Genomic DNA, 13,787 nt, shown 5'->3' on the forward strand with positions numbered 1-13,787 from the left:
CTGAACTAATGAACATCCAATACAAATAAATATTTAGTTTCGTACTAGATAGTAAGCTTGTCGAACATTTACAAAAAGTTTAGCCAATTACACTGGAAAAAGGATATGATGGCTCATATAACCCTCACAAAAAATAGCAGAAAGAGTTAAATGTTCCTGCTAGGAAGCTCAAAAGGCTTCTTCACTAACTAATTATACACTAATAATATTAATTAGGACAAATTTTTTTCACCATGGAGAAGCAGCCAATGCTTGGAACTTGAGCTCAAAGTTTGCATCTTTCTTTGTTAAGGCCTCAATTTTAGATTCTACATTCTTTATCACTTCTTTCACTTTCAAAACCTTTTCTTCAAGAATTCTCATTTCCACTTTTGCTTCAGCTAGCTCAACTTTCTTTGATGCAAGAACGTTTTTCGATTCACTTGACAAACTATCAAGCTTACTTATCCTTGCGCGTAAAAATCCAACATTCATGCCTAAACACTCAAACCCTTTCAATGTATTGTCCCAAGTCTCAAGACAATCACGAGGGGTCGAAATCTTACAAGCTCTAATGGCATCAGCAATGTTCACAGTTTCAGTAATCATCCCAGCAGTTAGCTTGACATTTAGGCCACCAAGTAAATGGTCATGGAGAAATGAATTTTGGGTGCGACAAAGATCATAGTATTTGGTCCGAATGTGTAATGCAGGAACCTCGGAGTCGATGATCAGGCCATCAACAAGAATGCTGAAACCAGAATAGTCCTTCACATCTTTGAATTCGACTCGTGATTGTGAAAATCTAATGCCTTCTAAAACTTCAGAGCCATTATCGCTGTCATTTCCACATTGATCAGCTACAGGGTCGTGGTCCGAGTTTGGTAACAACATGGTTTCCTCAATTTTGTCATCTTGATTAATATCTCGGACAGGAGGCTCCAAGTATTTCTCCTCTTTTGCTTCACAGATTTTCATTTCTTCATCATGATCTATCGAGATAATAATATCAGTAAATCGGCAGATTGTACATCTTGTTTGCGATAGAAATTAAATATACTGCTTGTAACCATACCAGATTTGATTGGTCTAGCACGAAAATCCAGATTTAGAAGAGTTATAGCCCCATCAATTTCTGCCAAGCAATTTTCTCTTATTATGTATACCTAAAACAGGGGAAACAACAATAAGGCCATTGCTTTACTGTCCCTTTGGGACATCATCATAAAACTGCAACATACAAAGAATATTAACATTGTCACTTTTGGATAAAAAGATAGTCCAATACACTAACTCGGGTCTGGAAAATGATCGAGTCACATTGTGTCTATGGTACGCGATAGATGTTATAAAAATGACAACAAATATAAGGTGTTACCTTAAATTTGGAGGGTTGGATCAATTGGAAGACCAAGACATCCCCTTCGAGAAGGTTATGAGCAATGGAGAATCCTCTCCAACCCCCACTCAATCCGTTCTTATCAACAAGGTATTTGGTAGGAGATTCTTCGTCATTTTCATCCACTAAAACAACAATGTCGTCATGTTTTGGCAAATGACAATCACAAAATTTCTTCGGGAAACCCTGTTGTATTCACAAAAAATAATAAGACTATAGCACAAACAAAATTTCTAATTTTTTCAAGAAAAAATTGACTTACCAACCAAAATCCCCCAGTGACATGTGAAGGGAGCATATACTTGACAAAACTAGGAAATTGACAAGGCAAATTTGCTTGTACTTCTGCAGCTCGCAACATCGCGGATGAATTTACATCAACAGAGCTGTATTTCAGTGTCTTTTTTTCAGGGCTAGTAAAATCAAGAATCAAAAGCATTATCAGAAAGACAACAAAACCATAAAATTAAATTAACAGTAAGTTTTTGCATTTTTGACACTGACCATATTTGAACCTTCTTTTTACCTCCATTTACCACCTGGCAAAAGAATTTTACAGGTACATTTATTAGTGCTAATAGAAGAACAAGGAGCATGACCAAAAACTCAATATTTACAATATACATTCAAGAAATGACACCTAATGACCTTGGAAATGGACGGTCTTGAACTTTTGACCTTTGCTTGCCCCATGGCAAAACTTGAAGATCAAAAGTCAAAACTTGAAGTTAGTGGGACAAAAGTTTAAGATCACCCACCTTGAAGAACAATAAAAGCAAAAAATGAACATAAAAAGGTGCTTATTTATCAACAAAAAGAGTAAAAAAATGGTTGTCACCTTGTTGGTTTTACTAGGAGGCAAGGCCTTTTTCTTGATTTGCAGTGCCTTTTTCTGATTAAGCCATCAAATGGTAGAACAAATTAGAAACATGGGCTAATCATTATAAGTAAATACTATTAATAGAAGGAGATTGAGTACCTTTGAGGAAGAAAGAGCAGGGCTTTTCTTGGCCATTTCAAAAAATGGTTCACTGGAAAATTTTCTTACAACTTTTGTATTGTATTGTATTGTACTTTGTTAGTAATTAAAAAATGATGTTTATTTTAAGTGGAGAGGAGAAGTGAGAAAGGGCTAAATTGGAGGCAAAATTTGAATTGGTTGGCAGAGTACTAGGTACTAGTATGGAATGATTTGTTTCCTTTTCCCAATGCTCTTTTTTACCGTTTCATTTTATGGGTTTCGACTCTTTTTTTTAAAGAAAAAATGGAATTGGGGAAAGTTTAAATCTTTTTTCACTTTTTATATATCAAAAAGAGTAAAAAATGGTCTTAAACTATTTGAAATGAATAAAAATGTCTTTGTTTGTAATTTAGTCCAAAAATATCTTTACAGTTGATAGTTTGGTTCAGAAATACTCCTATTGTTTGGGTTAGAATGCCTTTTTTTCAAATAAATTTATTGTTTTTTTCTTTTAAAACAAATTTTGTTCATAATAAAAATATTACTTTTGAATAATTCTATTCTTGTTTTCTTTCTTTTAAAATCACTTTAACTAATAAAAATGTAGGAATCTTTTTCTTTTTTAATCTCATTTTATCAGTTAAAATAGAATAGCTTTACGTACATTTTTAACGGATAATATATATATAAGAACATTATAAATTCATCATTAATTCTTATTTAAATAAGAATAAAAATAATATAATAAAACAGGAAATATTTTTAAGTAGGGAAAAGGAAAATGGGGAGGGGGATTTGAGTTTGTTCATTTGTTGTCAACTTGCCATTTTAAATGCTGAGACGGGCTTAGGTCCTCTCTTGTAAATATGTAAGTTAAACAACCAGAATTGTTAATGAATAGAAGAAGAGGCTTTCAGCTGCGCGTCTTCTAAAAATAACCAATTGACCCACTGATTCTATTTTAGTTTTCTATGCAGATTGGATAGAATTTAGACATGTATAATTCAAGACTCAAGAGTCGATCCATCCAAAGTTTGTTTGGTTTGGACTTAAACAATGAATCATAACTCAACCAATTCGATTAAAAACTGCTAAATTGCATCGACTGTGGGTACACACCATGCAAGAATACACTATCTTTGATCAATTGAGTTCTAAAAGACAGCACTACAATTCTTATCACTGCACTAGCTAAAGGCGCGCAGCATTCCAGCTTGTGCAGTAGAATCCTATCTCGCTGAAGTTGATACATTGAGACAGTGCAGCTGTGAGATTTTTTACATCATCTAATGTGTGAGCTGCGCTCAGAGCTATCCTTAACCTGAAAGAAAGGAGCACTGAATTAAACTTATACATATGTTCCAACCATGTTTGATTAAACATGAGCAGACCTTCATAGCTGCTTTGAATTACCCACATTATTGATGTACTAACTTGCAGGCAAACAAATGGAAGTCATTGCTATACATTATTAGGTCGAAATTTTCAAGAAAGGGACATGGGGAGTGCCTTCACATACTAACTATCCATTTTACAAGTACTTCAGACCACTCAAAAATAACTGTTATGGGTGGCTCATGGAAGGTGCGCAGCAGTAGGAGAAGTGATAAGCCCTTCAATCTACTCCTCAAAGCAGGAATGGAGGGCCGCTTTCTTAATAATTCAAATAGATAGTTCTGCTCACATCAAGGGAAGCTCTTCATTAACTGAGAAGCTCATTGGCTCACCTTTGACTCTAGCCTCTCATTTAACTCGCTACTTCGTCAACTTCCTAGTCCCTAGTGAGTGTGGGACGCACCTCTACAATCTTTTCCTATCTATAGTCAGGGGAATGGTGCTCGTAACTACTAGCTATCTATCTAGCCCACGATAGCGAAGGCTCTAAATAAAGGTTGAATGAGGTCATTAACATTGAATCATCATAAAGATTTGTCGCTCATAGCCAAGGTTGCCCTCTATTTTGTTAAGTTTATCTCCTCCGCTAGGAGGTGATGACAAGGTAAAAATGAACCACCCAAAAATCTTATATCATATGTATAAGCTAGGATAGCAGATGGCTGCATCAGAAGTTCCTTAAGCAGACTAACTAATGCAAGAAAAGAGCCCAAACTTCCACATGAAGAAATAAGGAGGGCAAATTGACAGAAAATGATGCAACACAAATTGCCATAATAGGATGCTATTACAAAAAACAACAGCAATCACTACAAAACTCCAGAAAGTGATACGAAAGAGACAAACCTGCAAGAGTTAGGGGCCACTGTTGGAGGTCTTATTGCAGTTATGTGGAAGCCAAATTCCAAAAGATGTCTGCTAAATAGAGATGCTACATTTAGGAAAAGATTAAAATAGAGAGACAAACGAACCGACAGATGCTCAAAAGACAGAGGGAAACCTGCTAGCTTGCAAGGCTTTCGCTTCACTTCCCACTATAAGGGAAATGATTGGACTTGTAATGGGAATTCCTGTCAGATCACGGAAATCCTGAACCCTATTCCATATAGCTCTTCTACGCCACATCTCTTTTTTTGCCACAATAACAGCAGCTGCATAAGTCATACCATTAACAGTGTACAGGTTAGCCACATTTTTTTTATAAGAGAAAAAACAGTAAAGCCACATAAAATGCAAAGGACGAAACTGTGTGCCAGTCTCAGTTTCTACCTGGTTCTGGTTTTCTGCTCCTCATATTTCTTAATATATCTTATTCTCTGTTTTTACTTTATTTTTTCCAATTAGTAAAAGAAAAGAAAGGAACTTGTATAACTCTGGGAACTAGAAACACTAAAATTTTGTTTAAAGTGATAAGAGCAATAATGAAAATCACTATTCAACTTGGTAGATTTACCATGTGCAGCAGCAGCTATGGGCACTGGGGTAGATGTTGAAAATATGAAAGAGCGGCCCCTGGACTGTATCAATTGCTTCCATTTCTTGCTGTTCATTTAGCATTTCAACCCCAAAAAGAGAAGAAGAGTAAACAACATTTTTTATTGAAAATAACAGAAAATTCACTAGCTAAGTCGTGCATCAAGATCAAATATTTCAGTACTATTAAGGAATTTGATTTTCATAAAAGAGAGAGGGTTGATCTATAATTGACATGTTTAATACTACTTCATGTTCTGCTGGTTGTTGAAAGAACTCCATGTCTAACTAAACAAGCAGAAAGCAAAAAAGGAAAAGAAAGTACTTATATGGATAGGAAATTCAACTTGAACTTAAGAGGTATAGAGCTCAAAATCCATAACCCAAAGAACTTCTGTGTGATCCACATAAAGAAAGGTAAGTGAAATCGGTCTCGTTACAAGTCTACTTCAAGTTTCTGATTAATGAAAGGAGACTGGCTCCAAATGCTATTCAACTGCCAAGTGGTTTCAACCTGAAACTCGCAGCAGTAGATAAAAAAGCAGTGCTCCTAAACTGAAGATTTGTGTCCTAAAGATTAATCAAAAGAGGACTGGACTTAAGACCTCATGCAGTCTTCAGTGAAGTAAGATATAAAAGAATCTGTCTGCGTATACACATAATATACACGTGGGGATGCACACAGAGACATACAATTTACTATTACTTTTGGAGTACCTGCATGCTATGTATCCACCATGACAACCTCCTGCCTTACTCAGAGTACCAATGCAAATGTCCACATCACTTATGCAGTTGAACAACTCTGCTGCACCACCACCGGTTTTGCCACAAACAAATGTTGCATGAGCCTAGAAAGTTGAAGGAAAAAAAAAGAACAAAAGTTCTCATAATAATTACATATATCATAATCGAATCAGTTCAGCAATAAGTAAAAATAAACTTCGTAAGCAATAAACTATTATAGTAAGGACGAAATATCAAGAGATGGAAGAACTCAAGGAAAGTAAATGAACATGGATACTATAGTTCTTTGGAACCACTTCACTAGTGCTTCCAAATGAAGATACACAATGGATATCATCGAAGGGGAAAAATTAGTAGGACCAAAGCAAGATTCTGAGGAACAAAATAAGATAAATATGGCTTTCTTTACTAGAAGTTTAAAGACTTACATCGTCAATTGCCAACAAAAAGCCATGCTTCTTACGGAGTTTCACAAGCTCAACCAGTGGTGCAAAGTCTCCATCCATACTAAACAAGCTGGCAAAAGAAGGAAAAAATCAAGTGCTTGCAAAAAAATTACTCAATTATAGTAAATGCTCCCCCGATTGCTGTTTATACACCACTTATCCATCTTTGTACAGCTAAAAGATCATAAAAGTAACTACATTTAAATAATGCATTTAGGTATGGCCACTATAAAATTGATTGATGCCACTCATTTGTTCTTTTTCGTACTTTTTCCTTCTTTTTTGTCTTTTTGAAACTGGTATTAAAGTTACACCATACTACTTTTTCTTCCTTCTGCTTCAGGATTTTTGGGGTCATGACAGTGCAGATGAAGTTGATAACAAGTGAAACTTTCAATCATGACTAACCTGTCAGTAATGACAACTTTTTTCTTCATTGGGCAATTTGTTCTGTTAAAACACAAATAATATACAAATGAGAACAGAATAACATCCACCGTAAGTAGAAATCAAATGAAGAATAACATACAATAACTCATTAAGATGGTGCATATCACAGTGCTGATAGACAAAAGCAGCTATGCTTTTCTGTTTCTCAGCTAGACGTATACCATCAATGATTGATGCGTGATTCAGGGCATCGGAAAAAACAGCAATTCTTTCATCTATTGAAGGTTGACTGTCTTTGGCTAGGAGCAGACTAACATTGCCTACAGCTGTCATAAAGGCCATATTGGCTGAAAAGCCTGTGGGACAAAGAAGGCAATCCTAATATGTAAAATCAGAGAGAGTAAGCATCAGTTTGGATCAGTCATTCACTGAAAGTGTGTCAGTTTTTGGATAATAATCCCAATTAGAACCATTGCTAGTTAAAACATTCCATGAATTTGAAAGATACATCCACTCATCTTAATACTATGCAGAGTCCTAGATGATGATTATGGAACTTTGAAATATTTACTCCAGCATCCAGGTGGTATAAGAATAGAAGAAACACAAATCAGATGATATGATTTAATAGTTAATTATCATCAAGCAAGTGGCAATCGGTTCCTTATTTGACGAGATTTGCAGCTAAGTGTGAGAACCTAGTTTAATAAACATAAAATTGTCTTTATCAAATAAATAATAAACACGCAGTTTCTTTTTGTGGTGTACAAGACATCAGAAGCAATTGGTAAAAAGGTAACTCTTTTTTTTGCATCTTTGTGTGTGTGTTGGTGGTGGTGGGGTGTGTGTGTGGGGGGGGGGGGGGGGGGGGGGGGGGGGGGGGGGGGGGGGGGGGGGGGGGGGGGGGGGGGGGGGGGGGGAACATAAGCCGGAGGAAAATCGAAAATAACATGTAATAATTTTTCTATTACAAATTCTTCTGAGAGTAGTCCTCCTTCATGTCCAAACACAAGGTATAGAGTTAACTTGCTCATTATTAAAATCCCAAGTTATTTCCTTAATTCTAGAAGGAAAAGATAAAATGGAGAATAAGTGAGGTCCTAACACATTACAGGCTCCTGCATTTTACTATCTCCTTACGGATAGATAATCTCCCAACTAAGCAAGTTCACCAAATCAAATTATAACCTCGAAGAGTTAACTAATTAAAAAGATAATACCTCCTTGCTTTTCAACTCTGCCAGTGATGACTCTAATAATCTGTGATAATTCGTATAACCACATATTAGTGCAGAACCTCTTGGACCCATTCCATGCTTTTGGACTGCCTGAATACAACAGTCAGAACAAATTTACCCAACGGGACATGATGGCATTACAAGAATTCATTAATAAACAAAATGCTGAAGAGGAGTTAATAGAATGCCTGTGTTGCAGCTTTGATAACTGAGGGATGGGAACTCAAGCCCAGATAATCATTTCCGGAAAATAGAATTAACTTTCTGAATGCTCCAGCACTTGTCCCTGCTTCAGTATAAGCAACGCCACTACCACCAAGGTCATCTCCTATAATTGATTAAAAGTATGTGATGAGTGCAACATCTCAGCCTGTTATGATAATTCATACAAGGGACTGTAGCGATACATATCGCAAAGTATTTCATTTTTGTAAAACTTGTAGCTTTTCTTAAGGTCGCATCCTTCAGCCTTTTTATTAGAACTAACATAGCATGTACGAGTAATGCAACTAGGAGGTAAATGAAGCTACCACTCTCTCCATACCAATTTATGAGGCAATTATTCTTCTTTTTTTTACGTTCTTAAACATTTAGACGCAATTCCATTTCTGCATGACTATCACAATTGTCCAGTAAGTTTCTCAAATGATTACTCAACTTGATGAATTTATATACTAAAGTCACTTTTCTTTGTTTTGTATAAAAAAAGGTCACTAAATGATTCATTTGTTTCTTTAAAAGCCACACTCGCCAAAAATTTACATAAAACCACCAGAAAATTCACTGTATTCTGTTGAAGGTGAAATTCAATGTTACCGGAGATAATGGCTCATGTAACAGAGTGCAAATAAAGAGGTGCATTTCTCTTGAGAATGAAGTAGAAGAGAGATCGTTATAACACGTTATTCAACAATAACAACAACAACAACATACCCAGTGTAATCTTACAAGTGGAGACTGGGAGGGTGGGGTGTATGCAGACCTTACCCCTACCTTGTGTGAGGTAGAGAGGTTGTTTTCAATAGACCCCTGGTCCAAGAAAAATGCTTTCAAAAACAAGTTTGGCAAAAGCAAGAGTAAAAGCTATGGTGAAAATACCGTAGAAAAGAGAAGTACTGACAGCAAAAACAGTAAACATAACCCAAGTAAAAGAAACAACGGTAGTAATACAATTTGAAAAATAAGATAGTAATATAATAATAATAATAATGATACGGGTAAGTAGGGAGCAGACAGGGTGCTCAGAACTAGAACTGTGCTCTCCTATAAGAAAGAGAGAAATTGCTCGACTACCTACAAACCATCTACCCTAATCCTCCACCTCCGTACTTTCCTATCTAGGATCATGTCCTCAGTAAGCCAAAGATATGACATGACATGTCAGGTATAATCACCTCTTTTCCTTGATCTACCTATACTTCTCCTTAGACCTATCACTCTCAACTTATCGCACCTTCTGACTAGGATCTTGTGCTCCTCCTCTTTACATGCCCAAACCATCTCAGTTCTATTTCCCGCATCTTGTCTATCACTGAGGTCATTCCCACCTTACCCCGTATATTTTTGTTCCTAATCTTATCTCTCCTAGTGCACAAACACATTCATCTAAGCAACCTCATATCCACTATATTCATTATATTCATCTTCTGAACATGTGAATTCTTGACCAACCAATATTGTGCCCCATACAATAGCTGGTCTAACAACCACTCTGTAGAACTTACCATTATTTCTTGGTGGCACATTCTATCACATAATACACCAAATGCAAGCCTCCATTTAATCCACCCCACTCCAATTTGATGTGTGACATTGATTAACCAAGATACTTGAGCTTCATCTCTTAGGGATGGTTTGTGTATCAATCCTCGATCCATATCCACCTGATGTGATATGTCATTGAACTTACATTCCATGTACTATGTCTTATTCATGTTCAACCTTGAAACTTTTAGGTTCTAGGGTCTGTCTACAAACCACCGTCTATCATTAACTCTGTCGTGTGTCTCATCAATCAATACTTTGTCATCTTCAAATAACATACACCATAGTACCTCTCCTTGAATATGCCGTGTCAATTCAGCCATCACCAAGACAAATAAAAATAGGCTAAGAGTTGATCCCCGGTACAACCCCATTTTGACTGAAAAGTGCTTCAAGTCTCCTTCCACAGTTCTCACTTGGGTTTTGGCTCAATGGTACATGTTCGTTGGTCGCCCCGACATGAATCAGAATTGGTTCTTTGAAATAGACACAGGCCTCCTCGTCCTCATCTCTACCACCCTCTCTCGAACTTTCATAGTATGGCTTAGAAGTTTAATACTCCTACCGTTGTTATAATTTTGAATATCACTCTTATTCTTGCACAATAGGATCACTATATTGCGCCTTCATTCTACGGGCATTTTATTTTATTTTTTTTTATTTTTTTATTTTTTTTTTATTTGCACCGGGTGTCCGAGTCTCTTTGAGCCCCGACTAATCCCGGGGGTGCACAGGCCCTCGGCAAGGAGTTTCCCGCAAGTGCACCACGGTTAATTCAGGTTTTACCCAGTCCGATGGCCCTCAGAAATTGTTTGCACCCAGTGGGTTTCGAACTTGAGACCTTGAAAGGGAGCAAACCCCAAGGCTCAAGTCAATTGCCAGCAGGCCAACCCCTGAGGGTTTTCATTCTACGGGCATTTTAGTCATCCTAAAAATGACATTTAAGTAATACAAGAACTCAGTTAGCCACTTAATACCTACTTTGCATGCATTCCAAAAATCCATAGGAATATCATCAGGCCCGGTCGCTCTTCCCCCTCTCATCTTATGAATCCCCCCTTGACCTCCTTATACTTCTGCAATACCCAAAATCTCGACAGCTCCCAGCGTGTTCTAAATCAACCAGCATAATATTCTTTTCCTCCTTATACTATGCTCGTCATCTTTGCTTAATTTGTGCTCTTTCACCAATACTTCTCCACCAATAACGTTATAACACGTTATTCATTGCAATTTAAAGAATTCATACAAAGAGATTGAATAACACACGATAATCAGATACTCCAACTTGCATTCAAATAAAAAGGTTAAAATAAGCAAGAATCAAGTTCAGCTCAAGTACAATTACAGACACAAAATAATGGTTGCAGCCTCGTAGGCTACCAAACATGCATCACTGTGAAGCTACAACTTAGACAAACTTAAGGCATCTTAGAGCAGCAAGTTCTGCCAACTTGTCCGACTCAATTATGGGAGGTACCTAATTGAGATGTTACAACAATGAAGGAGCTAGGAGCTGCCAGCCGACCCTTTTACACAAGTAAAACCAGTACGGGTAGATCACACTCAATGGATTTTCCGGCGAGTGTGACTTTTAAATAAATGAATGAATAGTTCCATGACTTCTTTTTATATAAAACAAAAAAAAGTGACCTTAGTAGATAAAATTCATCAAGTTGAGTGAACATTTGACAGCTTTACTCCACAACTTTCAATATAAACAAGTCAAATTTTAAAGATTTTTTATCCTGTGAAACTAAACTTTCCATACATTACATTTATATCTTGTTTCATCAAATTTGAAATTAGAAAAAGAATGGAGAAAAGGGGAAAAAGGAGAAAGTATACCAGGAGAAGGAATATCTTGAAGCCATTTCTGGAATGTGGTCTCTGAAATCTCTACTTCGACTGAGGCTCTATCCCATTGGCGCAATCCATCAAAACATTCAAACTCATCAGTATGTGAATTATCGTCGGAGAGATGAATTGGCCTAAGTGAACGGAGGAGTTTACGGGACTCCAGTTTCTCAAGTATCTGCTCAACCCATTCGTTCCAAGAGTCCATTTCTGAGCAATGGAATGGCGGGCGTGAAGAACGAAGTGAGGTTCAGTACAATATACACACTTTTTGGAAGGAGATAAAGGAAATCAAATTTAATTTCGCTATGTTGTTAACCTACTTTTCTGACGGGCCCTCGTTATTCTTGTCCTTTAGTTAACTAAAACTCAATTATACCAAACATCACGCTGGAAAATTTTAATGGAAAACAAAGAGTTTTTTTGTCAAAAACATTCTTAAACTATATCTTTAACTTAAACTATATAGGGGTCGTTTGATTTGAATTCAAGTTCTAATGAGATTAATTATGATAGGATAAATTATGATAGAATTAGTTATGATAAGATTATTTTTTATTGAGTGTTTAATTTGTTGTATTCAAAATAATAAATTTTAAGAACAATTTATTTGTTTACAAAAATGTCCTTCATAAATGTAAAAAGTGACATAACAAAAGGGTTGAAAGAGATTTTTGTCATTTACTTATTTTATCTCGGGATAAGTTATCTCGGGATTACTATACCACCCAAGGGGAGGGATAACTTATCTCGGTACTAACTATTAATCCCGGGATAAGTTATCCCGGACTTGCCAACCAAACAACAAATTAAGTGATACTATAATTTAATCTCAGAACTATTTGATATTATCCTTCACACCAAACGATCCCTTAAATTATTTTTCTTTGATAGGGAACATCCCTCAATTATTTAAAATTTGACAACTTTCATCCTTTTGTTAAAAATTGGCAATAATTAACATATTCTTCACAAAAACATGTACGGTTCACACTACTCTCAACGAAACTCCCTAAATCACCCCAATAAACCAACTGTGTTCATTCTACATACATCTAAAATAGTATTATAATTTTGTTTAGCAACAACGTTTTGCATTGTCTTCCTTTTAATTAACAATTTTTTACTTTTCATTTTATTTGATGTTAAAGAATTATCAATGGAAATGTTTTCTTTACATTGAATCTACAAAAAGTGGTGTCAATTGGAGACGTTTACTTCTAATAATCGAAAACGAAACTTGAGTACTAGAGATCAAAATTAGATGAGTTTTGGTATCTAATTTGGAGACAAACTAAACTACTCTTGAAATTAGAGGTGATTTCGTGAAGAATTGAAGAAGTTGAAAATTTGATATTCTTCATGTGTTCTTGGTGATCTTGAGGAAGAAGAAGCAAAATGAGTACATTTGATTTAAAACCTCAATTGTTATGATTACTATACATGAGATCATGATATTCCACACTCAACTTTCAGATATGTATTTATGCTTGCATTAGTAGTAGTCTCATGATTTAGCAAAAGGCAATCCGTTGTGTCTTTATCAACAACAAAAACGGAGTATTGAGTACCAACGTAACGATGACAACTCAAAAGCGAATACTTGACTAATGTAGTTATTGATAAATATAAATCAACCAACGATTTATGTTGTTCACTATATTGTGATTATTAGTCGATAATATGTCTTGCAGAAAAATCAATTTTTATTCAAGAACAAAACACATGAAGGTGCATTATTATCTTATTAGGAAAAAAAATTGCAAGAGGAAATTAGGTTGAAATACATCAACACAAGAACTAAATTGTAGATTTGTTCAGGAACAACTTGAGTATCAACAAGTTCGGAAGGATTTATATACAACTTGATAAAGTTTGAAATGAAAGTTGGTGTTGAGGGAGAGTATTGAAAATAGTAATATTAATGATAGATTTTGGTCATTTAGCTTTATTGGGTCTGTAGCTTTTTGCTTATCTTTTAATTATGGTTGTGAACTTACCGTAAGAAGTGAAAAAGTTGTCACTGTAATGCCTATAAAAGACATAAATAACGCAAATATTTGTAATAGCTTTCTTCCTTATAGTATTGATTTATGTGCATCATGATGAGACATTTGATGATTATGTCGAAGGAAATG

General features: G+C 35.7%; 2 protein-coding genes across 3 annotated transcripts; both read right to left on the minus strand.

Moving 5' to 3' along the window:
• Positions 1 to 228: 228 nt before the first annotated feature.
• LOC125877591 (B3 domain-containing protein Os01g0234100-like) lies at positions 229 to 2,393 on the minus strand. The gene is made up of 7 exons (XM_049558838.1): positions 2,358 to 2,393; positions 2,217 to 2,270; positions 1,883 to 1,917; positions 1,641 to 1,791; positions 1,358 to 1,564; positions 1,055 to 1,145; positions 229 to 971 (listed from the first exon to the last, which is right to left on the minus strand). The coding sequence occupies exons 1-7, from the start codon at positions 2,391 to 2,393 to the stop codon at positions 229 to 231; spliced, it is 1,317 nt and encodes a 438-aa protein (XP_049414795.1).
• Positions 2,394 to 3,303: 910 nt separating this feature from the next.
• On the minus strand, positions 3,304 to 11,907 carry LOC125877081 (8-amino-7-oxononanoate synthase). Of its 2 annotated transcripts, XM_049558396.1 has the most exons (11): positions 11,641 to 11,907; positions 8,217 to 8,356; positions 8,011 to 8,118; positions 6,930 to 7,168; positions 6,809 to 6,850; positions 6,383 to 6,470; positions 5,925 to 6,058; positions 5,188 to 5,276; positions 4,735 to 4,885; positions 4,581 to 4,649; positions 3,304 to 3,660 (listed from the first exon to the last, which is right to left on the minus strand). In XM_049558396.1, exons 1-11 carry the CDS (start codon positions 11,855 to 11,857, stop codon positions 3,531 to 3,533), a joined length of 1,407 nt encoding a protein of 468 aa, XP_049414353.1. In that variant the 5' UTR covers positions 11,858 to 11,907; the 3' UTR covers positions 3,304 to 3,530. The 2 variants fall into 2 exon arrangements, with proteins under 2 accessions (XP_049414353.1, XP_049414354.1); XM_049558397.1 differs by lacking the exons at positions 8,011 to 8,118; positions 8,217 to 8,356 and having other exon boundaries at positions 6,930 to 7,146; positions 11,641 to 11,899.
• Between the last annotated feature and the right edge of the window lie 1,880 nt (positions 11,908 to 13,787).

This window comes from Solanum stenotomum, chromosome 9 (genome assembly GCF_019186545.1).
Source record: "Solanum stenotomum isolate F172 chromosome 9, ASM1918654v1, whole genome shotgun sequence".
Taxonomy (NCBI): domain Eukaryota; kingdom Viridiplantae; phylum Streptophyta; class Magnoliopsida; order Solanales; family Solanaceae; genus Solanum; species Solanum stenotomum.

Coding starts and splice junctions, on each gene's coding strand:
- LOC125877591 (XM_049558838.1), bottom strand. CDS start 2,393: ATGGCCAAGAAAAGCCCTGCTCTTTCTTCCTCAAAG. Junction 1,918..2,216: donor CTCCTAGTAAAACCAACAAG/GTGACAACCATT, acceptor TTCTTTTGCCAG/GTGGTAAATGGAGGTAAAAA. Junction 1,565..1,640: donor TCACTGGGGGATTTTGGTTG/GTAAGTCAATTT, acceptor TGAATACAACAG/GGTTTCCCGAAGAAATTTTG.
- LOC125877081 (XM_049558396.1), bottom strand. CDS start 11,857: ATGGACTCTTGGAACGAATGGGTTGAGCAGATACTTGAGAAACTGGAG. Junction 7,169..8,010: donor CAGAGTTGAAAAGCAAGGAG/GTATTATCTTTT, acceptor TTTACATATTAG/GATTGCCTTCTTTGTCCCAC. Junction 3,661..4,580: donor GTGGCCCCTAACTCTTGCAG/GTTTGTCTCTTT, acceptor CCTTTCTTTCAG/GTTAAGGATAGCTCTGAGCG.